Source organism: Cupressus sempervirens, chromosome 11 (genome assembly GCF_028749045.1).
Source record: "Cupressus sempervirens isolate cs-2001-9-10 chromosome 11, ASM2874904v1, whole genome shotgun sequence".
In the NCBI taxonomy this organism is placed as follows: domain Eukaryota; kingdom Viridiplantae; phylum Streptophyta; class Pinopsida; order Cupressales; family Cupressaceae; genus Cupressus; species Cupressus sempervirens.
The window spans coordinates 503688091-503713284 of record NC_143128.1 but is presented as its reverse complement, the minus strand read 5'-3'; the positions used below and the strand labels follow the sequence as shown (position 1 = coordinate 503713284).

Here is a 25194-nt window from a genome sequence, read left to right as displayed (position 1 = left end):
AAATGTTTACCCAACTGTTGTGAGCATCATTGATTTCCTACCTCAGGCATAGACTAAATTATTTATTTTCAAAGGGAAGACAATCTGTTCACCAACACCAATGATAAAATAATAATTAGATGTGAAAAATTTCAATTTAGTAGAAATATTGCTCAAAACCTTTATTTTATAGAAACTGCACAGTTTCTGAAAAATAGATTAATGCCAAAATACTCACTAAAAATTTGAGTCCCTTGCTCATTGAGAAGGACTAATAAGTAAAAAAATCTTAATTAATTTCATTAGAATTAAACTTAAAAGTTTAATACGATGCCTTGATTCCTTGATTCTTAGCCCGAAAAAGCAAGACAAAAGCTAAACCATCCCAAAAAAAAATCAACTAAATATATTCAAATTTGTAGACTTAAAAATAAACGACATTTCAGTTTCCATTTCTAGAAACCATTGCTCTCACCTATCACCAAGAATGGAAAGTAGTGCCATCTCACTATTTTAGGAATTGCTACCCATAAACTCTTTTCATGAACTCTGGTCAGTAAACTTCTTCTATTCTATACAATTTATAGATCAGAAGTCTGCAAAGAATTTGCGAAGGGGAACGCTATTGAAGATTTTTGGATGTTTCAGGAGAAGGCGTGGGCAGTCTGGCATTGCGATAACATACAGAATGACACAAAAGAGGAGATATAGCTACACCGAGGAAGAGAATGAAAATCAAGTAGTTGATAAGGATGAAGACGAAGAACAACGTTCGAACGGTCAAAAGAGGCAGCGGTTAGCGACCCCTGAAATTCAAGACACGACCCCTCAAACTCAAGACATCGGCCTTCTTCCGCTGGCTGCTTATGGCGACGACGATGACGACGACGAGAACGACGAGGATGATGAGAGGGATGAATATGGCGTACTTCTTCATCAGAAGAGCCAACGCCTCGTCGAAATTCGCAAAGATTGCCCATATCTGGATACTGTCAATAGACAGGTACGCATGGTTTTGTTCTAATTTGAGGACAAACTTTTATTTTATGGTAAATGTTGGATGAGGCTATGGGTTGTCTTTAATATACACCTTGGTGCCAGGCCAAGTTCAATAGTCATCGAAATCTGTAAACCTAGGTCATTTGTGATTGTAGCTCACACTCACCACAGTCCCACTCATCAGTCTGCCTCACCGCCAAACGAATTCATATGGACATATAATTGATTCCTGAAAATTATATTATGTGCTGATGAACCGCACAAATATGAAATGTGTTTTCTCCCTACGGTGTATATGTTTTGACACTCCGAGTTATTAGGAATATGAACATAACACGTATAACATGACAATTCAGATATATCACACAAGATATAAGACTAGCAGAAAGATATTGCCAATATAATGTCGGTACAATCATAATGTGAACTAGTTCCCGGACCATTCGTAAATAGTGCCAGAGGGTTGGTTTAGGTTAAGACCTCGATCCGTCAACAACTGACACAACCTCTTGGGAACAACTATTTAAATATTATCAAGACTAAACAAAGTATTATTTTTTAATTAGCAGCAGATTTGCCGTTACATCAGCCTTCCCCCCCACCCTCACTCCACCACATACTAACACTCCCATACAGTCTCCACCATGTACACGACCTTTATAACGTCCTGCTCCTTCTGATCCAACAGTGCAGTTACTACTGCAAGACGTTCCTCCAACTCAACCGTTTTAGTGTCTAGGCTTGACACAATTGCTTATTGACCCTTTACTTCTTGCTAGAGGGATGCTCCCAACTTTTGCTCTACAATGGTAAGTTCCTCCTGTTGTGCCAATTCCTCTCGTACACATACTACCTCCGCCAGTTCAGCCACTCTTCATGCTTTCCCTTTTTGAGTGTGTTGCCTTGTGCACCTGATATGATATCTCTTTAAATAAGCTCTTCATGATGTGTAGGGTGGATAATACATGACCTTGACCCTCTTCCGTTGGAGCTTCAGGCCAAGTCTCAATCATCTTTGGTATCTCTGTGGCCTCTCCCAACAGTGTGTGAACTGTTGTTCAAACTTCTCCTCACAGCCACTCCTCATGAAAGCAAGAAGCCTCTCATCCTCTCATCCTTCGATTCAACACTTATATACACCCGCCTTGCTATCTTTGCAATCCCTTGGGCAACTGAAGTGATGTCATCCAACTCTGTCAAAAATCTCTGTATTGTCCCAAGGGCATTTTGTGGGTTGGGCTTTGAAACTTGGATATGTCTCTCTTCCCTTCTACTAGATTTGGCAGTCATCATCACAATTTCCCCAATCTATGTACTGTCCTCAATTTCTATAACCACCTTCTCCATCTCCCCTAATGGTTCCAGAATCCTTTCTTCCTTCCTGCCATGCTCCACTGCCTGATGTAATGCTTTCCCTTCCTCCTAGTACAGTGCTTTTGGCAACTAGTCCGGTGCTCCCAACTAGCATTGCAACTGGTATGGTGCTGACAACTCTGGTAAGGGTAGACTTTGTTTTCCATTTGATATTTACAGGGGTGACCTCTTGTAGTCCTTTAGATATTGCAACCCATAGAACCATTCTTGGTGAGAGCAAGTGTGCTGTTTGAGATGATTTGGTTAGTGTCAAGGGGTATCGTTCCCTACGGGTCAAGCGATAGTGCCCCTTGCGAGGGTTTCGGGCCAAAACTAAATTAACATTTTCTGAACTGCACAAAACTCCATGACGCACATAATTTTCTTGAATTTTTAAATGCCAAAAACAGTACGGATGAAGCCCATAAATGGAGTTGCAAAATCTTTTACTTGTCAAACAAAGCAGTGGAACTCAAATAATTGTGGTTGCCATACAAATGAATAATATTGAGTTGGCCATATGACATATGATGCAGGAACTCTGTATGGTCAGCTTTTGATAAATTGTTGTTGTACAGATTAATGATACTTGGTTGTATGATATATGGCGCAAGAACTTTGTATGGTTGATGGTGTGCAACTTACATGATGGGTTGTACGATAATGTTATCATTCGATATAAAGAACGCCATATGACAATTATTTGGTTCCAACAGGTTGCCTGTATAGCAACACAACCCCATATGATACAATGTCATACAATGGAAAAATGACATTCTAACCCTACCATATGGTATTATCTCTACTGTACGATTCCTCCTTGGCAATGTATTTACAAATTCTCGTTTTGACATTACTTGCACGTTTGTATACTATGATTTTGTTGCCTTTGCGACACACCCGTATGGTATGATATTGCTCCTTGTGGGTGCTTCCGCGTGGCTCAACAACTATTCGGTCCATCCTCTCCCCTATATGAATTCCTTTCTTCCATCCTCTATCCCGTACGATACGCCTCTTGTACAATGTTTTGCTTGTACAATACTTGCAGCTTGCATTCATATGACACAACCACATACTCGTACGTCTCAGGGTGAGACCCTTATGGCCCTTTTTTCCTCTTTGGCTCACGCTTAAGCAGTTGTATGACTTACCACTTCTCTAGGATAGATTTATCTTGTGCAGTTGCAAACTTCTTTGTGGACTTCTTGTCCTTTTGCTCTTCTTCTTCATTTTTCCCTTTCTTGCTTTTGACACGAATACTTCTCTTACATCTAACTTATAAGTACCTCTTCCTCATCTAGCACTTCACTTTTACTCTTGTTGTTTGAAGCTGCGTTTGGTTCCTTGTACTTATTTTGTCCCTTTTGAGTTGATGGGTTGGCGTGTCATCCATAGGCCCCCTCTTTATACTCTTCACACTCTTGAGGGAAGGTGGCACTGTTAGAATGTAAAGTCCACCAATATAATTGAAGGGGGGAGGGGGAGGGGGTGAATCAATTATCCAACTATTATAACAAATATCAACCTTATTAATCCTTAACCTTATGAGCAATTAAATCAGCAATCACAATAGGATACTCATACACAATAACACCAGATATGTTAATTAGGGAAACCCTTTGATCAAAGGGAAAACCTCGGTAGGAATGGTACTCACAAGATGGTGTACTAATATAAATATTCCTTGTAAGAGGATGGACCCTATTAGGAGTCAATAAAAACATTCAATACATATTAGTCCTTGTTAGGAGACTTTGAATCCTTGTTAGGAGATTCCAACCCTTTTAGGAGTTGTAGAAGGCAGATGGACCCACTGTCCAAACCACTTCAAGGGTAAGATCACTAAACTCACTATCCAATTGATCTTTGTATTATACCTTGCAAAATAATAGAAATGAACTGTATTTGTACTTCTTTTTCCTCCGGACTTCTTCTCCTTCTGATCTTGAAACTAGATCACCAACTTCGCATCCAATAATCCCTTGGATTGCTTACTCGCATTTTCCAAATACTCTGCTCTTGTTCGCACACTTCTCATGTCTTCAACATTTACTTCACGCTTTACCGAAAGGAAAATATCCTTCCTTTATACCACGTCCTCAAAACAATTCCTTGAGTCGGCCTTGAGGTTTTCCCAATTAATTATGATGGAACCATATTAAGATAATTAATTATTTCACAATTACACAACACTGTCGGCTCACAGTCTTTACAAATTTTCACACGTGCAACTTCAGACTTTTCACAATTGTTGATGTCACCATCATACTATCTAATGTCATTCTACAACTTCGCATATCACGATTCGATCTCTATTAGGAGATATAATCCAACCACCGGAAACTTCTTATCAGGTACTTTGTCTGTATATTGTTCTCTGTAAATCAAGCATATCTTCTGCATGTCTTTGACTTACTTGGTGCACACTTAACCTTGTCATCAGGACATTATGTAGAACATGTCCTCAACCGTGCTTGATCTGATCATCAATCTTTTGTCCGTACGACCTCAATCTTTCTCTACTACTCTACCAGTCTTCATAGAAACCATACTATGTTGTCATCAATGACAAACATAGTCATGAATGCAACATGTTAATCATGTTAACAATCTCTCCAATGCTTAGGATACTTCCCCACAGGGATACCATCAACATGTTAACAATCTCCCCCTTTGACATTGATGGCAACATAGATGAAAAAAACATCTAAGTTCCAAGAATACCAAAACAATACTTTGCTGCTGGTGCTGTTCTTATCTTTTCAAATCCTCTTTATCAATCAAATTTAAAACTAATTTGAACATTGCTTTGATCAACATCTCTTTCTTTAGGATCGGCATCAGTTGTTCACACTAAACAACTCTCATCTTCTTCCCCAAATCTCTCCCCCATACATGGTGCTTCTCTATACAGTCTCTCCCCATAGTACTAAGGAGATGTTTCTCAATGCATACTTTCCCCCATTCATTCATTGGAGATGTTTTGAATGCAATCTCTCCCCCATTGACATCAATGACAGAGGCTTCATTATGTCAATCATCTGCTTTAAATCTTCAAACAGCTCGAGTGTCCAAAGACACTGTTCTAAATCAACTACCAAGAGTCCTAGATGACTCTGCTCAACTTAGATACTCCCCCTACAGGAAGCATCAACATTAAGTCTAGTCGAACAATAGTGCTTTGTACCACTGGACTATGCAATCTCTGCATCATTTACTCAGAAGTAGGCAAGGGCATAACCCCAAGCATACCTCTCAAGTACTCAAATGTATCTTTAAGCAAAGGCTTCGTAAAGATATCTGCAATTTAATGTTTTGTACTGACATACTCCAATCTAATTTCTTTCTCTGCAACTTTCTCTCTCAAAACATGATACTTAAAAGATATATGCTTAGTCTTAGAATGCAATACAGGATTCTTAGACATGCTCACTGTACTTGTGTTATCACAATGTATGATAACAGGCTCTGAAAATTCTATCCCAATATCCATTAGCATCTGCTTCATCCATATGATCTGATTACAATTATTTGTTGCTGCAACATACTCTGCTTCAGCTGTACTCTGTGAAATACAATCTTGTTTCTTGCTCAGCCAAGAAACCAATCTTCCTCCAAGGAAAAATGCTTCACCAATGGTGTTTTTTCTGTCATCCATACTGCCTACCCAATCCGCATCAGTATAAACACATAAAGTGAAATCACTTGATCTATCATACCACAATCCATAATCAAGTGTACCCTTCAAATATTTAAATATCCTTTTTATTGCTGCATAATGATACTCCTTACGATCGACTTGAGATATAGCTACAATCCCAACCGCATTTGCTATATTTGGTTTGGTGTGAGTTAGATATTGCAAACCTCCAGTCATTGATCTATACTAATTTTGCTCAATCGTAGGTGTCTCATCTTTGCTAAATAACTTGTGACCAGTTACCATTGGTGTACCAATAGACTTAGAACTTTCCAAGCCAAATCTATTCAACAAATCTTTCAAATACTTAGCTTGTGAAATGAAAATACCATCATTGTTTTGCACAATCTGTAAACCTAGGAAAAACTTCATCTCACCAATCATGCTCATCTCAAATGCATTTTTTATTTCTTGAACAAACTTATCACTCGCTTCATCATTACCTCCAAAGATTATGTCATCAACAAATATCACAATGATCAACAAACCATTCTCAATTTCTTTCAAATATAAGTTAGCATCTACTGTACCTGTGGCAAATCCAAGTTCTCCCAAATACTTATCCAATCTTGCATACCAGGCTCTAGGTGCTTGCTTCAGACCATACAATGCTTTCTTTAATCTGCATACCATATCCTTGTCTTCTGTCAAAGGAAATCCTTCAGGCTGCTGAATGTAAACCTCTTCTTCAAGTGCTCCATTCACAAAGGCTGATTTGACATCCATTTGATATACTTTGAACTTCTTACTTGCTGCATAAGCCAAAAACATTCTCACTACTTCCATTCTGGCTACAGGGGCATATGTTTCTTGATAATCTATTCCCTTCTGGCTGTGAATAACCTTTGCATACTAGTCTTGCTTTGTTTCTCACAACTTCACCTTGTTCATTCATCTTGTTTCTGAATACCCATTTAGTCTGCTTCTCTAACAATTCTAGGATTGTCTTCTTCCTCATTAGAATTATAATCCATCATCCTTTCTTTAACTCCACACTTTTCATCTACTTTCACATTTGCACACTCAACAATTGTCTTAGTTCTATGATTAAAGCATCTGTAAGCTTTGCTTTTCAGTGAGTAACCAAGGAACATACCTTCATCACTTCTTGGATCAAACTTACCAATATCATCATCTCTTTTTAAGTAACACTTACTTCCAAAAATTCTAAAATACTTCTTGAGGGTGTATGACCAAACCATAATTCATAAGGTGTATTGTTTGTACCTTTTTTGATCTGTACTCTGTTCATGGTGTATACTGTTGTATTAACTACTTCTCTCCAAAACGTCTTGGATACATCATTCTCAAACATCATTGCTCTTGCTGCCTCTGATACTAATCTGTTTCTCCTTTTTGCTATCTCATTCTGCCTAGGGGTCTTGGGTGATGATAGCTATCGCTTAATTTCACTTTCTTCATAAAACATGTTAAATTCTCTAGAAGTAAATTCTCCACCTCTATCTGATCTCAAACATTTAATCTTTACACTAGATTCATTTTCAACTCTATTCTTAAATATCTTGAACTTTTCAAATCTTTCAGATTTTTCTTTAAGAAATGCTACCCACATCATTCTAGTGAAATCATCAACAAAAATAATAAAATACCTTTCTCCATAGAATCCTCTTGTTTAGGTAGGGCCACTAAGAGATGCATGAACAACTCCAACTTTTCTATAGTAGTGAACTTTTTGCTAGGGAATGATACCTTCTTCTATTTAGCTATGATACATTCTTTGCAAACAATATTAGCAGGCTTCATGATTCTAGGAAAATCTCTGACTGCAAATGTACTACTCGTCTTCACAATGTTATCAAAGTTTATATGACAAAACCTTCTATGCTACAACCAACTGTTATCCACTTTTGCAACCAAACATGTCATCTCAACAGGATTCAATTGAAATACATTACCTCTGGATCTTGTACCTGTTCCAATCAGCTTACCATCCTTATCTTTGATAGTACAAGTTTTCTTTGTAAAATGCAACTGATAACCTTTATCCACCAACTTTCTAACAGTCGACAAGTTATGCTTCAAACCATCAACAAGTAAACATCATTAGTGTTAGCCTTTCTGACAAGAGTAATAGATCCTATCCCTGAGATGTGACAAGCCGCATTGTTACCAACTCTAACAATATCTCCATCATGATTTCTGAATTTAACAAACTTGATCATCTCACTAGTCATATGATGTGAACAACCATTGCCTACAATCCAGTCAGATTTTTTATCAACTTGGGAAACTAGAGTCTTTTCTTCTCTAATTTCAATTTTAGAACTTTCTTAGTCACAAATCCTAATTCATCATCACTTTCACTTTGAACTCTTTCCTCAGATTCATCATCTTCATTTGCATACAAACAATCTCTAGGTCTTCTAGGCTTGAAATTTCTCTTGTACTTTTTTTCTCTTTTAGGACACTTAGAAGCATAATGACCAAATTCATTACAAGTCCAACATTTAAAGATTTTCTTACCATTTGGTTCTCTTCTCACAAGCAAGGCTATACCTTTTTCAATCTTTCTGTCCTCTTCAGATTTGGATCTGTTGTCGCTAACGTAATCTCCATGGGTACTTGTGCTTCTGGATAAGCAAGGACAAACACTTAAGGCATTGAAAGTTGTCTGCACTCTTGTCAATTCTCCAAACTATCTCAAACTTGATTCTGCTGCTTCTAATCTTCCAAGTAAAGTCTCCCTGGTGAACTTCTCAGTGCAGGGTATTAAAAGCTCATTCATCTGTGCTACTTGCTTGAATGGTGGTGTCAAAGGTTTCAAAATCTTCCACACAATCTCATCTTCCTCCTTGGATCCATTACAGGATTTGATACCTGCAACAATCTCGGATAGCCTAGCAATGTAGCTTCTTACAGATTCATCTTCCAACATTTTAGCATCTTGAAATAAACATATCCAATTCTGTAATCTCATTCTTTTATTATGCTGATCTCCTTCAAAAGTAGATTCTAAAGCTTTCCAAATCTTATGAGATGTTTCTAGTGATTTTACTTGATCATATTCATTTTCAGGAAGAGTTGTTAGTGAGGACATAAACATATCTCTTTCTTCTTCACTTCATTCCTCAAGCTTGCTTTTTGCCACAATCTTCTTATTGCTCTTTGTCAAAAGCCAATATCTTGGACCCATGCATAGCGAATGAGTCTTCATCTTTTCTTTCTAGTTGTCATAGTTAACTCCATCAAACTTAGGACTTTCTTTTCTAAATTGACTCGCCATTGATCTCCCAAAGCTTTTAAGCTTTCTCTTCAAGGACTTAAAACTCTAATACCAATTGTTAGAATGTAAAGTCCACCAATATAACTGAGAGGGGGTGGGTGAATAAGTTATCTAACTATTATAACAATTATCATCCTTATTAATCCTTAACCATATGAGCAATATAATCAGCAACCACAACAAGATACTCATACACAATAACACCAGATATGTTAATTAGGGAAACTCTTGATCAGAGGGAAAACTCCGGTGGGGATGGTACCGACAAGATGATGTACTAATATAAATATTCCTTGTTAGAGGATGGACCCTGTTAGGAGTCAATCAAAGTAACGAGACTCGGACTCGGTTTGGACTCAGCAAGGGTAATTCAGCATTTGACCCGGCTTAGACTCGCTAGTGACTCGGCAAAGTGAAAAAACCCTTGAAATTTAGAGATTTTTTAGGATTTAAATAACATTTCATGCACCCATTATTGAATAAAGCTTAAAGACACAATAATATCATGAAATAGAAGGTAATTTGATCACATACATAAACATACATCGATTACGTAAGTACAAAGGTAGATTACTAAATAGTAGCTGAAGGAAATAGAAAACATAGATATATAAAATCCATGAAACCCATCAAATTGTATATCAAATCCATGAAATCCATCACATGAATAATTATCATCAAATGTTCCAATCATATGTTAAGTTAAACAAAAAGTTAAAACAAGACTATAGGTATGGCTCCTAGTCCTCTTCCTCTTCCTCATCCTCAACATCATCCTCATTATAATCTATAATATGCCTCTAGTAAGGCATCTAAGGTAGGTCCTGGATGATTGATTAGCCATAGCCTCTGCTTGTGAGGTGCCTCTAGGATCAACTGTACTCTTTGGCAGTGCTTGTGAGGTGCCACTAGGATCAACTGTAGCTCTTTGCTCCTTTACTGCCATAGCCACGACCTCAGCCTCTCTGTCTGCCTCGTCAACCCACTCTAGGTCCTCATCATCAAAGACAGGATCAGTAACCTTAGTGATCCACTCAGACTTTGGGTCAACCTCCTCTAGGGTAATTAGAGAGGTGTCACTATCCAAAATCTCCCTAGTCCTTATGCGTAGGTTGTAATGCACAAAGACTAGTTTATTAATTTTTTCCACAGACAACCTGTTACGGCTCTTCGAGTGGATGTGCTCGAACATGCTCCAATTGCGCTCACATCCAGAAGTGCTATATGGCTGGCTCAATATGCGGATGACAATTTGTTGAAAGCCCAAACATTTGCCACCATCTATCTAGAAAAAGGAAAAGAAAAGAAAAATTAGTCTCATTTCAACCTTTAAAGCTAGAAAGTTAGAAACTAGATAGTACATATGTGCATCATTGCATGTTATGTAAGGCTTAAGTTGCATTTTTTACCTGGCTGCAATTTTATACGAACTTCTTTGTAGATTTGGCCTGAAAAAATGGCCCCTGTTGCATTATTATAGGCACCCATCTCAAGCAATATATTTGTCGAATTAGTTGCCATCTTCGATATCATAGTGTATAGGCCACTAAGAACCTCCTCATCTACCTTGAAATCATCATGGAAACGGTATGTTGGATTGAGGTAATAGGTTTTTGTATGGATGGGTCTATGAAGCTGATTTTGCCATCTCCTATCAATTATGTCCCAAATAGGGCCATACTTGTCCTCAACTCCTACATATTTGGCTCTAATGGCCTCCTTGGCCCTATCCATGCCCTCATATATGTAGCCCATAGTGGGCTTGTCCCCATCAACAACTCGTAGGAGGGCTACAAGGGGCTCAGTGATCTACAAAACAATTTAACACAAAAATAATTTAGTGAATGATGAAACTTTGCAAAGTTGCACAATAGAAATAAAATAAAAATATATATGAGATAAATTAATTTATAAATTTTAAGACTTAAGCTTTTAAAATTGAAATTACCTCCACAATGTCCTTACAAGGGTCCCAAAATGCACCTTCATCATAAATGCATTTGGTTGCATCTATCCCTGCAAGGGTGGTGGCAAAGGACAAGGAAGTCTATTGTGGACCAACAAACATGCACCTCAAAGGTAACTTTGAACTCAGCAAGGATTTTAGTGTGATAAAATTAGAGGCAAATCTTGTGATACTGGGACAAGTCAACTACTTTTCCTCTATGTATTCCCTCATAATGCTGAGGACCAAGGCATGATTATAGATGAATTTGCAAAGATTTTTGGCCTTATAAATACATGATTTCACCCATTCAATCTTTGCCAATATCCTCTAACATGAGGTCGAGGCAATGGGCCACACATGGAGTCCAAAAGATTCTTGGGTGTCTCTTCATCAAAAGTTTTTTTGCAACAATTTTAAATTAGTTAGTAAACAATTAAAACTTTAGATGCATTAAAAAACTTTTAATTTTCAAAATTTAATGAAAAACTAAAATAAAAAATTTAGAAACTTAAAAGTTAAAATTTTACCTGCAACAACAAATTTAGCTGCATTGTCAGTCACCACTTGGACAACATCCTCTTCCCCTACCTCTCTTATGACCTCCTCAATAGCCTCACATAAATACTTTGCATTTTTGACATGTGAAAAAACATCTATAGACTTCAAAAACATGGTGGATTTTGAAAGTGAAAATAAAAGAAAATAATTATCATTGAACAATCAATAAAACAAAATTTTAGTTATTCAATAATACATTAAATTTTAGACTTTGAGAAGTAGAGGATGATGAATTACCTCCGCTAAAAACAAGAAAATTTAGGAGAGTCTTATTCTCCTATTTGTCCATCCATCCATCATAATGTTATTCCCCCTTTGGGTCCAAATTTTTCTATGGTCGTCTAACTCAAGTTTCATTTCCTCAACCATTTCTAGTAAGAGGGGGCCTTTCAACTCATCTTCAGTGGGGCTTTAAATCTTGCACCACAGATGGAAATCGCATTAATCATCCCTTGCCAATAAGGAGTCCTTTTACATTTATAATTTTTTTAAAATTAGCATATTTCAACATCAAGTAAAAATTATAAAATTTTATTTTCAAAGTTGAATTTAAAAAATTAAAAGTTGAAACTTAAAACAGTCAAATATAAATGAAGTTGAACTACTTGGCTGCTATAAATGGAATATTGTAAGAAAAATCAAAACTTGCAAATTGCTCTTCTTCCAGCTTCATGGATCTCCCTATTCGAGCCCAAGCTCTCATGTGAGGGTTGTGCACTAGGAGTGGAACATGGTACAAAAATATTATCCAACCTAGATTTCCTGACTTTATGACGAAAGGTAATGCCAGTACTACTATCAGGGTTAGTGCCACTAGCAGTACTAGGAATAGATGTAGAAGTAGTAACACTAGCAGAAGCACTAGGACGATAGGGGGGAAGGGAAGAACCTTCTCCAACACAACCTATTGAACCTAGGGGTGTAAAACTAGATACAGAAGTAGTTTTAGACGAGGGTGGATGGGAAGTGGAACCAATTTGAGCTAATTCTACTAATTGTTTGTCTTAATTCCTTATCTTTATATTTTTTTAAGGCAACATAACAAAAACGTTTAGCCTCAATAGTTGCAACTTTACAAGGCTCAATATCATGACCATTTATGGTAGCAATATGGTATTTCAATCTATTTACCACCCACTATTAATGGTCTAACAAAATAAGTATTTTGTTTGATTTCTACCTCTACCTAGAAAGTCTATGGTGTACTTCTAGCACATATCTTTTTTATTGCCTTTAGAGGGCTTGGCTTTTTAGCTGGAGGAGCCATTATGAGTAAGGAAAAATGTCAAGGTTACTGCAATAAGACATTTTAAACAAAAAATCAACATTTAAGCATTGTATTTTATGAAGATTTAAAGTAAAACAAAGTCGATAAACATTCAAAAAAAATTCATCCAAAAAACCCATAAGCATAGAGGAAAAAATCATCTAAATCCAAAAAATCAACTCTTACCTCTTTGAAATGAATTGATAAGTGTTGAGAAGAGCTCCTATACACTCCTTAATGATCTAAATGCAAGTATATAGCTGCTCCAATGTCACAAATGCAAGTTTTTCTCCTCTTCCTTTCAATTGGTTGCAAAACAATGGCACTCTATTTCCATTTCTTCCTCTCTCTTTCTTTCTTTTTCTCACAATAGAGTGTCATGAAAGCCCTTTTAGGGTTATAAGGAAAAGAAAGAAAAAAGAAGCTATTTTAATTTTTTTTACTAACTCCAACTCTCCAGTTTGCGGTCGGGTCATGACGCTTGTGACCCGTGAGTCACGACGTGACATGTGAGTCGGGTGAGTCGCGTGAGTTAGGCGACTTGACCTGGCGAGCCAGGGTCATGGGTCATTATGACTCAGTGAGTGTAACTCGACTCGCCGATTCGGACGTCTCACCCGACTCGTGGCGAGTCTCGTTACTCTGGAGTCAATAAAAAATATTCAGTACATGTCAGCCCCTATTAGGAGACTTTGAATCCCTGTTAGGAGATTCCAACCCTGTTAGGAGTTGTAGAAGGCAGATGGACCCATTGTCCAAACAACTTCAGGGGTAAGATCACTAAACTCACTGTCTAACTGATCTCCGAATTATTCCTTGCAAAATAATAAAAATGAACTATACTTGTACTACCTTTTCCTCTGTCCTATCAACCGAACTTCTGCTCCTTCTGATCTCGATACTAGATCACCAACTTCGCATCCAATGATCCCTTGGATCGCTTACTCGCATTTTCCAAATAATTTGTTCTTGTTCACACACTTCACACTTCTTCAACATTTATTTCATGCTTTACCAAAAGGAAAATAACCTTCCTTTACACCAAGTCCTCAAAACATTTCCTTGAGTCGGCCTTGAGGCTTTCCCAATTAATTATGATAGGACCATATTAAGATAATTAATTCTTTCGCAATTACACAACATTGTCGGCTCACAGTTTTTACAACTTTTCACACGTGCGACTCTAGACCTTGCACGCTCGCTGACATCACCATCATATTGTCTACTATCACTGTACAACTTCGCATATCACGATTCGATCTCTGTTAGGAGATATAATCCAACCATTAGAAATTGCTTATCAAGTACTCTATCTATATACTATTCTCTGTAAATCAAGCATATCTTCTGCATGTCTTCGACTTACTTGGTGCGCACTTAACCTCGTCATTAGGACATAGTGTAGAACATGTCCTCAACTGCACTTGACTTGATCATCAATCCTTTGTCTATACGACCTCGATCTCTGTTTGCTACTCTGCCAATCTTCACAGAAACTATACTATGTTGCATCAATGACAAACACAGTCATAAATGCAACATGTTAATCATACTAACAATGTCTCCAATGCTTAGGATACTCCCCACGAGGATACCATCAACATTCATGCTAACAGGCACTCTCCATATCGACTTCTGTAATTTGCACGATTTGCAACATATTGCATTTGAGGTGGATGACTTTATAGTCACCCATCTCCTAGTGTGTTAGTTGTGGTTTTTACACCCCTCCATTTCGAAACTTATCTTTTTGTCCATCCTCTAAGTCACTTGGTCGGTTCCCTCTCCATAACCGCAACCCATGATGTCGCGACGTTGCCCAATCGGTAGTTGTGATAAGCCTGCAAGCTGCGACTACACTTTAAGGTCCCCATGTCCTTATGCCCGATGATCTTGTCGCCTAGTCGCCTGTTCTCATAAGCTGGCGACCCTTGACCAAGGCTTTGAAACTTAAGCGATTGTCCATTGGTGAGCTTTTCAAAAAAGGACATTGCGAGATTACTCTACATTAAATGAGATGATCCAAATTCAATCTTTCAAATAAAGCATCTTTCTTCAAAATTGCAAAATCAAGGCTTTTCATGAGGTGACAAAGTACAAAAGCTTAATTTCCGATGCACCAACTGCATTAATGAGCTAATTGGGTCAGTTATAAATTTAATCCCTGGGCACCTCACTCGTTGAAGATGATCTTGCAAACCTTGCCAACTCTATATTTCTTTCTTGTCGAGATGGGAATTCCCGTGTTAGAAGGATATAATAATGAAGAACGTAGACTTGTGCTTAAGCTAGATCTTACAAAGATAGAAATGGACAAGCAATTTGACATTCTCTCTAGCATGTGCACTGTTGCCTGGGACTTGAGAACTAGCGCCGCTTGTAATAAGATTGACATCTATGAGTTGGAGTGGGAAAGGGAACATGCAGAACTTGGCTTCATCCTAACCGAGGTGGAAGAGGAAAAAGCTTTGGACTTCATGATGGACCTCCTCAATTTGCTCCACGTGAACTTAGAAGAAGGCAAAGAGGTAGGAGACAAAGGGGACATGGAAATAGACCCAGAAGGAATCTAGCCATCATGTTTCTTGGTAACCGAAGCTTAACAATTTCTTTTGTAACCATTGCTTAGTGTTATGTAAGAGAAAATTTTGCAAATGTAGGGGGGGGGGGGGGGGGGAGAATGGAAAAAATATTAGAAAGAAGGCATAATTTTGGACTTTTATCTATTATATAAAAGACTGTGTTCTATTCTACTTTTCATATGAATACATACTGAAATTTTGTGTTGCCATGCTCTAGGCCTCTGTTTCTATGTATTATGTGAATTGCTTTAAGATAATGTTCAATGTTGTGTGTTACGTTATCTTTGAATAACGACTGTGTGTGCTACAAGGTTATTTTCCCCTCTTCATACTATGAGATGCCTTATATAAATGAACTTTGTTTCATTTGTATTAATCACTTCCTTTGCTGGTAGTGTAGTTTATTTACTCTACATGCATGATCACATGCCTTAACTTTTTTGGTTAAAAGCACATAAATTCTCTATTCATTGTATATATTACACGAGGGAGTTGTACCTCTAAAATTCAAAGATGGGTTTGGTGTAATTGTGCTTCCCATCTATCTGTTGTGAGTGTTTTGTTACATTTTCTTTGGGTCTATGGAGTCATTGTTGTATTTGAAACTAGAGTAATGAAACATTCACCAACAAATTTTCTAGCGACTCTACTGGGGAAAGATTAGATTTCTTCGGTCCCATACCATGTTATTCCCCATATTTGCTCTTTTGCTGGTGGCTTTGTGTTCAAGGCCACCCTTCGCCTGGCCTTAAATGAATCTTTACAAAGATGCCTCCCAATTTATGGAAGAGATTAGCAATACACATGATAAGGTGCTTCAATCTTGCTAGAAAGCCTTGAAGGAGAGCATCATTGAAGTCGAGAGTCTCAATTCATAACCTTCTAAAGATTATTAGTCAGTGTTACTTTTGAAGTGCCTGAAGCAAAGACTTTGCTGCCTAAAGACTCTTGAGTCACAGAAATCCAAGACCTTAGAAGAAGTTTTCTATAGATATGAGGGAAGTTCCGTTGCTTACCACTCTTCCCCTCTTACGAGTACTACTCTGAAGGAAGAGTTGCAAGGAAAAACCTAGGAGTTGCAAGGAAAAACCTAGGATGCTCAAGGGAGGAACCCTTCCTGGGAGTACCCCTACTTGGGAAATGAGAAAGATGATGAACCTTCTTCCAAGTGATTTGACACTGCTTGAAGAGAGTGACATGTGTAGTTTTGGTATATTGACCAAGACACAGGGAAGCTAAACTTCTGTGGATTTTTCGGACATCCTCATCAGCCTGATTGCACTTGCCAAGGTCCAAGATCTTCAAGATTTCTTTCTGTCCGAAGAAAGTGCCCTCCTTTTAGAAACAGTTGACCCCCACAACTTTGCAGGCTATCTCTTTGTATGGGAAAATGGAGGCTAGCAATTGGAGGTGCTTCTCAAAAACTGGTTCAACCAGAGTAATACAACGGAACCGAATTTGTCTTTGGTAGAACCAAGTTGCATGCATACAGATCCATGTGGAGGAAGGGGTCATTTTTCTCATAGTTCGTAAACGGGTTCACTTGAAGGTGCTTTAATCCTCCTCGTAAATGTTGTACATTGTTGCCTCTCTTTCTCAGCTGCCTTTCCTCCACTTTGACTCTGTGGCCCAATGGATAAGGCATTAGCCTATTTTTTCTTTTAGAATCTGGGTTATCTTTGTCCTTTTAGTCCTCGTCCCTATTCATTGTTAATTTTAGTTGTGGTTTTTACACCCCCTTAAGTCGCTTGGTCGGTTCCCTCTCCATAATTGTAACTCGCGATGTCGCCCTATCGCTAGTTATAATAAGTCCGCAAGCCACAACTATACTTCAAGGTCCCCATGTCCTTGTAAATTGATGACCTTGTTTCCCAATCGCCCATTCTCATAAGCTGGCAACCCCTGACCAAGGCTTTGAAAGTTCAATAAGTAAGTGCCTGATTGGAGGGGAACTTTAAAAAAAAAGAACACTATGACATTACTTTACATTAAATGAGATGGTCCAAATTCAATCTTTCAAATGAAGCATATTTCTTGAAAATGGTGAAACTAAGTCTTTCATGAGGTGGCAAAGTACAAAAGCTTAAGTCCCATGTGCCAACCGCATTAATGAGCTAATTGGGTCTGTTATAAATATAATCCTTGACCACCTTACTTTTTGAAGATCATCTTGCAAACCTTGCCAACTCTGAATTTCTCTCTTGTTGAGATGGGAATTCCTCTGCCATAAGGATATAATAATGAGGAACCTGAACCTGTACTTCAGCTGGATCTTACAGTGACAAAAATTAACGAGCAATTTGACATTTTCTCCAACATGTTCATTGCTGCTTGGGACTTGAGGACTAGCACCGCTCGTTATGAGAGTGACATTTATGAGCTAGAGCGGGAAAGGGAACATGCAGAATTTGGCTTTATCCTAGTTGAGGTGGAAGAGGACAGAGCTCTGGACTTCATGATGGACCTCCTCAATTCTATGTTGTGTTACGTTATCTTTGGATAACGACTTTGTGTGATACAAGGTTATTCTCCCCTTTTCGTATTATGAGATGCCTTATATTAATGAACTTTGTTTGATTTGTATTAATCACTTACTTTGCTGGTAGTGTAGTTGTTTTTTCCTTAACATGCATGATCGATCGTATGCGTTTGTTTTCTGATGAAAAGCACATATTCATTGTATATCTTACACGAGGGAGCTGTACCTCTAAAATTCAGAGATGAGTTTGGTGTAATTGTGCCTCCCATCTGTCTGTTGTGAGTGTTTTGTTACATTTTCTTTAGGTCTATGGAGTTGTTGTATTTGAAATTAGAGTAATAAAACATTAACCAAAACAGTGGAACAAGTCATTGAGAGAACTTTTTTCATCCTCCAAGCAACCTCTAGATTTCAATAACACATCGTTGAGTTCCATCACCCCTCCTTCCTTATTGAACTCTTTGCCTTTGGACTTTGAGTTAGATGCTAGCTCTTGACTCATTGCTTGATTCCACAGGTTGATGATGTACTTCCTCTCGTATCCTCGCATTCGCACTCTTGTGTAGTTTCTAGAATGGACACACCCCTTGTTACAGTAAACTTTAACCGTAGGGCGATGTCAATGAAGACAACTAGGCTGCTAGTACGTGGATCAATCACAATTTTAGCAATATGGTCTTTAGACAACCCTCTAATTTCAATGCAAGGTCCATGCAATGTATTTAAAAGACCTAAGATTCCTCATTTCCCTCAGTTACTCTGGCATGGCCACATTATGTCAGTAATGCAAATGTTGTAAGCAATTGGATTTAATTCCTTTTTGTCTGATTTTAAATTTTTGTATATGCTTCCTTCTTGCCAACAATGTGATATTGCGCTGCTTACCCAGATTTATCATTGATGGTTCTATTTTGCCTCTAGGACATGCCTTCATTTCTCGATTAAAAGTTTACTATTGTGGCAACCCTTAATTTCTTTTGTTTCATACTTTTAAATTGAATATTTCATCCTTGATTTTGAATTTAAATTTTGAGGCACCTTCTTGTGAATTGTATTGGCAAAGTGACATATGATAGGCCTACCAAAGGGATTCCTAACAATCAAGTGGAGCTATAGCATTAGGGTATGGGGTTCTTAGTGAAGGTATTAATGCCCCACCCTCTCCTAGAACTTCAATAACAAGATCAGTGAATAGCTATTGACTATATTGAGTTATGAATTGCACCCCAACATAAGACTAGTTAAGGTTACAAGTTAACCTAATGAACTTTTAGATCCAAAAGGTGCAGGTATAGCGATGGACTTGTTTAGTGTCCTATCAAAGAAGCAGTATGCAATGGAAACTTTGGAGTAAAAGTGAATAACCTTAGATAAAGATCCAAGTTGCATTTTAAGGAAACCCTATTTGAGGGAGTCTCATACAACTGTTACCATGATGAGTGAGTATATGGAGATTGGGAACACCTTATGGTACTATTATGAGAGACTCTATAAGAATATTCATACTAGTTTAGAATGTTATATATATGCGACCTGTATGTTTGAGAAGTGTTCGACCTTGAGAAGCATACCCATATCAGAGTTATGGGTTGAACTTTGTTTTTAGTAAGGGCAATTAGGTAAATATGTTATCATCTTTAAGGGTATATGTAAATTTTAAATCATTCTTTTTGTATTAGAGTAAATTTTGGTACAAGTCTAGACAAGATCTAGCATGGGATGAATGTCTTAGTTTGTGTGACTTCCAGGAGGAAGTCAAAGGCAAGTGGGGGATGATGTAAGACCCCTCCTTGTATGTACTCTTTTAAATACAAATTTATCTGTTAAATGCTTTATAAGAGATTTGAATGGATATATGAGCACAACAAGGCAATTGTATGGGAAAATGTTGTGATTCTTGCTAGAAGCCATGATGAGGACATTATGATAAATTATGACTATCTTATGTATTATTTTATGAATCATTGGAAATCCGAAGACAAAGCTTATCAACTCACTAGAAGTACCCTTAAGGAGCTAAATTTTAAATATTAAAAGTTCATTACGATGTGTTAAGGTTGTAAGGGTATTATGTACAAGAGGTTATATTTTTGTATGAGATGAGTTATTTGGTTGCTCGAAATTATGGTTTAAACTATAAACGTTGCATGTGTTCTCTAGGATACATCTGCATAACTAGGTGATAAAAGTTATGGACTTAGATGATTATGATGATGGATATGAATTAAGGTTTTATGGTTTAGGTGTTCTAATGGAAATTGATATCAGTTGATACATTCATGTGTTGATACCCTGTGATTCAAGACTTGTTACATCCTTGATTGTTTAAACATTGATTTGTACTAACGATGCTATGTGGTGTTTTACCTTATGATGATGATGTTAGTTATGATACCTTGATGATTATGTTATATGCATTCAGATAGTTTAGTATGATTGTGTTATATGCATTCAAATAGTTCAGTATGCTTTATTGATGATGTTTATGATGTTTTAGGTATATGCATGCATTATGATGATTATTTCAGTATTTTAATTTGAATTGATGAATATGTTATGGTATTTTGATCATGCAATCAATTTATGTTTTATCAGGTGCAGAAATGGAAAAGTTTATTAAAATAAGAATGTAGAATGTTCAGTCAATTGATTATGCAATTTGGTTTATATATATGTGATTTTATCGAACTATTGATATTCAAATTGAGTGTGCAGGAAAGTTACCATGGAAATCTATCGGAGAAACAATAACCAACCATATGTGCAAATTGTAATACCAAGGTTGAATCTAATGAAGAGATTCGAACCTTGTTGTTAAGTAATTTAATTTGTGATCGTAATTTGTATGTATGTATTAGGTGATTTCTCTATGTAATTAGTGACATGTCAAATGTTGTGTAATGTGATTTTATAGTGTCACTTGACACTTGTCATGTGTATGTATAACGACATGTCTACTTAGGTTGGAAATCTAACCCTAAACCTAACTGACTTATTAGGAACCTAATTAAACCTTTTTGATTTGGAGATACTTGTAAATTCCCACCAATTAGACTACTTGGATTCAAATTTTTCTAGCCACTTCTAGAGGCCAAAAAGTGGTCCTAGGGGCTAATTTTAGTAAAATCTAAGTACCTAAGTGTTAAGGGTATGGGTTAGGGACATTTATGACACTGTTGGAACCCCCTAGTGGCCATGGTGACCCTTTTAATATCCCATTTTTCACATGTTGCAAAAATTGAGTGAAATTTTGACCTTTCTTGAAACTCACTCCTTTCCAATCTTGCATTTATGATAGGGTACAAGTGAAAGCCAAGGGACTAGGGTCAAGTCAGAATTTAATGTGGATAGGTGGGTAGAATTTGGAGGCTTTTTTAGAGGTTTTTGTGGGAGTTAGAGGGTGTTCACCCACTCTCTACTTTTAAAGACATTAGGGTTTTGGATTTGGAGCAAGCAAAAGGGATTGGACTCTTCTCAAACACCATTTTACCATAACACGTGTGAAGGTTGGTTACCTCCATTGCCATGAAATTCTTGTCTTGTTTGCAAATAGATTCGTATGTGATTTCATTCTCTTGCATATGTGCTTAATGTATTTTGTGTTGTTGAAATGTAAGGGGATGAGATTTTTGCTTTGATTTCATTATTGTTTTATTTCATCTTTCTTTGATTTTGTATGAGGGATTTGTGAAGGGTGTAATGACATTACTCACCCTTGGAAAGGGAAGAAGTGGCCAAGTATGGGGGAAGGGTTTAGTTGGACGCCATGGAAGTGTAGAGTCTCTAGAGTTTCTTCTCTTGGAGAGAAGAGGAAAGAAATGCAAGATGTATGGGCCTTTGCATGCCAATGTTATTGATTTTTCTTCGAGGGAGATGAGGAGAAAGTATGAAAATTGTATGTGAATTCTAGCCTTGGAATAGACATGTTTCTTTTATGTTTTTAAATTTGACATCTCCTACATGGTAGTCCACCTTCACCCCTTTGTCATGGGTTCAAGGTGAATCCCATTGTGTATACCTTGAATTAGTGTTATTGTTGTGTTTTTGTTATTATGGATTGGACTTGATTGTCACCTAGTTGGCTATGGTTTCTCCAAGCTCGGTGGGAGGTCTCCTTGAGACCTAGGATGGGAGGTGAGCTCTCCATGGTTGGTTTATGTGTATTTGCAGATTTGGATAGGTTCTGGATGGAGAAAACTTGGATTTGGAGCATTGATGGTGTTCTTGAGTCTTTTGTGTTGGAGACTTTTCCATTGTAATATCTTCTATTGTATTTTGCATTCATGTATTGAAGATAGAGTTGTAACTTGATGAAGATCTATGAAGTAGATCATATGTTGTAAAATTCATAATTGATAATAGGAATAAAGTTTTAGTTTTTTTTAAAAATTGAGTTTAGTTTGATTAATGGAATAATATGATAGTAATTAAGTGTTTGTAGTTAGGATATTTAATTAGTAAAGGGAAAAGTCTTGTTAAGGTAGGAATGTTTATTAGTGGTGATTGGTATTGCCTTATAATTTAATTGTGGTGTAGGATTTTAATAAGAGGGATTTTATGTCATGTAAGATATTGATGTGTATTAGGGTTTTAAATTTATTATGCTAAAGGTTAGTATTAGTTGCTAATTGATAGCATCATCATAGTAGTTAAGTAATGGGTAGGAATGGGAATAGCTTAGTTAGAAAATTTATGTTAGTAGTTTATGTTGGAATTTAAATTTATGTGATGAATATAGTATTGGGATATTATGCATTTAAATTTATGTGGTGAATATAGTATTCGGATATTATGCATTTAAATTTAATTAGAATTTTTATTTAGAAGGTTGTTAGTGGATCAAGATGTGTTATGAGTTAGAATTGACTAGATAAATGATGAGATGAGGCAGATATGATAGAAGATAGATTGCATGTCATAAATGATCTGATGACAAATATTTAATGTTTTTTTATTAGTTCTAATAGGTTATGCTAATAATTGAGACGAAGTATTAAGGTATTGATAGGTTAACCTACACATCTAGATTAGTACACCTAGGAGATTGAACTAGTATAATGAAATGAGTGTAAGGTTATCAAATAAAACCTAATGTAACTTATATTATTGATCAAACGTTTTCCCGAACATGATGTCACACCTTCCTAAACATGAAACTATAGTTTAATCAATTGACTTAATCAACCCGAACTAAGTGTTCTTATAGCACTAGAACTTAGGTTTTTGAACCCGTGCAATATATTTGTAATGCTGACTCTGCATCCTCATGTAATGAAATCAAAACTCAATTGTTACCTAAACCTTGTGACTTGAAAACTAACTTTATCATGTTGTCATCTTCCCACAACATATTCTATATTGGTATGTGTCAAATTTAGTTGTCATTACCTTTTAAAAAAAAAAACTGTTTTTGCCCCAATTTTTGGGCATGACATTCCATCACCCCTCCTTATTGAACTCTTTACCTTTGGACTTTGAGTTGGATGTTATCTCTTGACTCTTGATTCTACAGGTCGATGATGTACTTCCTCTCATCACTTTTAGTAGAGAGTGTGCTCTTCCAATTATGATTTTCTTTTTCCCTGTGATCAACCAGTCTCTTTCAAGGAGGGCATCATATGCCTTATTTTCCAACAAGGCAACAATTAAGTCCAAGAAGTGCTAAGTGCCATTGATTTCCCTGTATGCCATGAGCATATCGAGTGGTTTGATTTCGTGTCATTTGACACCTACTAAATAGAAGGTTGGTGGCCAGAGTGTTGGCTTGCCAAGGGTCTTCCATGTCTTCTTTGATAGTACATTCACACTAGAGCCTCTGTTGACAATGGTGTTTGTTAGCTTCCTTTCTACTATCACCATCTTAATAATAGCAAGTTTCCTCCAAATGCCTACCATTAGTAGAATTTGGTTAGTGGTGAGACTATCTCTTTGTTCTTATATCGGTTTGTCATGGTCTTGGCCCATTGTGTTATCGCATTGGTAATTGCCATTGTTAATTATGGCATAGTCTTTAGAAGGTCAAATGCATGTTTGTTCTTATGATAGATTTTTTGGACTCTGACCGTAGTGGAGTATTGGCAGTGTTATACAAGGCTCTTCTTTCCTCCTCCATCACCCATTCAATGCCTGCCTTGGCTTTTTGAAGTCTTTTCTTATTTGTATAGGGGTCAAGGTATGTTACCTTCTTGGTCAGGAGTCTAGTGATTGCCAATACTTCCTCCTCTGGGTTTTTTATGTCCAATATATTTATTCTTTTCTATTTTTACAGTCGGTGTCCTCATTGTTTCTCATACCACATCACTTGCACAACAAACTCCATTGTTTTGCTCTCTCTAAAAGTCCTTCATAAGTGATCCCACTCATCACACCTTCAACATTTAATCATGGGTTGACCCTTCCCATTGTACTTGATCCTACTTTTGGGTGTATTCACTATTGTTATTGTTGTTATTCCTCATCAATTGTTATAGTACTAGAGTTTGTAGGTGGCACTGGCTGTGACATTGGCGAAGTTTGCTTTGCTTTGCTTGGGCGAAGAGCACTTGTGTACTCTTGGTTTTCAAGTTGTAGAAGGATTTCCTTGGACAATTTTCCTTTGTATGGCCTTTGACTTTGCAGTGAATACAAAACAATTGCTTACACTCCTTTGCACTTTCTTTTTTCGCCTTCAACTCCACCATCCATATTATGCCCCTTTGTATGGCTTGTATGGTCTTGGCCTCTCCATTAGTGCTCTCATCCATACTGTCATTGTCACTAACTGTCTTTTTCACTCAAGATGTTTTGTTATCACTATTGATGTCCATGACTCGGTTTTAGGCGTTGACATATGAGGATGAGTGTACCACCATTTTTCCATAGTGAGGGAATTAATCTTTCAATAAACCATCTCTTCTTCAACCCATTGGTTGGTTGGTTTTCCAATTTGCCAAGCAACTCTTTGAGCCTACAATTGTAAGCTTGTACGTTGTCATTTTTTCCTTGCTTCATGCTCTAGAATTTTGCTACTATTTCATTGTCATCTTGTAGTAATTTGAATTTTTCCTTGAATGCCCCGTTCAGATCATTCCATGTTGTGTTCC

At 37.1% G+C, this 25194-nt stretch overlaps 1 protein-coding gene across 1 annotated transcript in view; it reads left to right on the top strand.

Annotated features, from left to right (window-relative positions):
* Positions 1-521: 521 nt before the first annotated feature.
* The window catches only part of LOC149530577 (uncharacterized), a 72477-nt gene continuing 47804 nt past the window's right edge, over positions 522-25194 (top strand). Inside the window, exon 1 of the mRNA XM_089808799.1 lies at positions 522-982. Coding sequence (XP_089664925.1) covers positions 668-982 — 315 coding nt within the window. The 5' untranslated portion in view covers positions 522-667. The remainder of the gene's footprint in view (positions 983-25194) is intronic.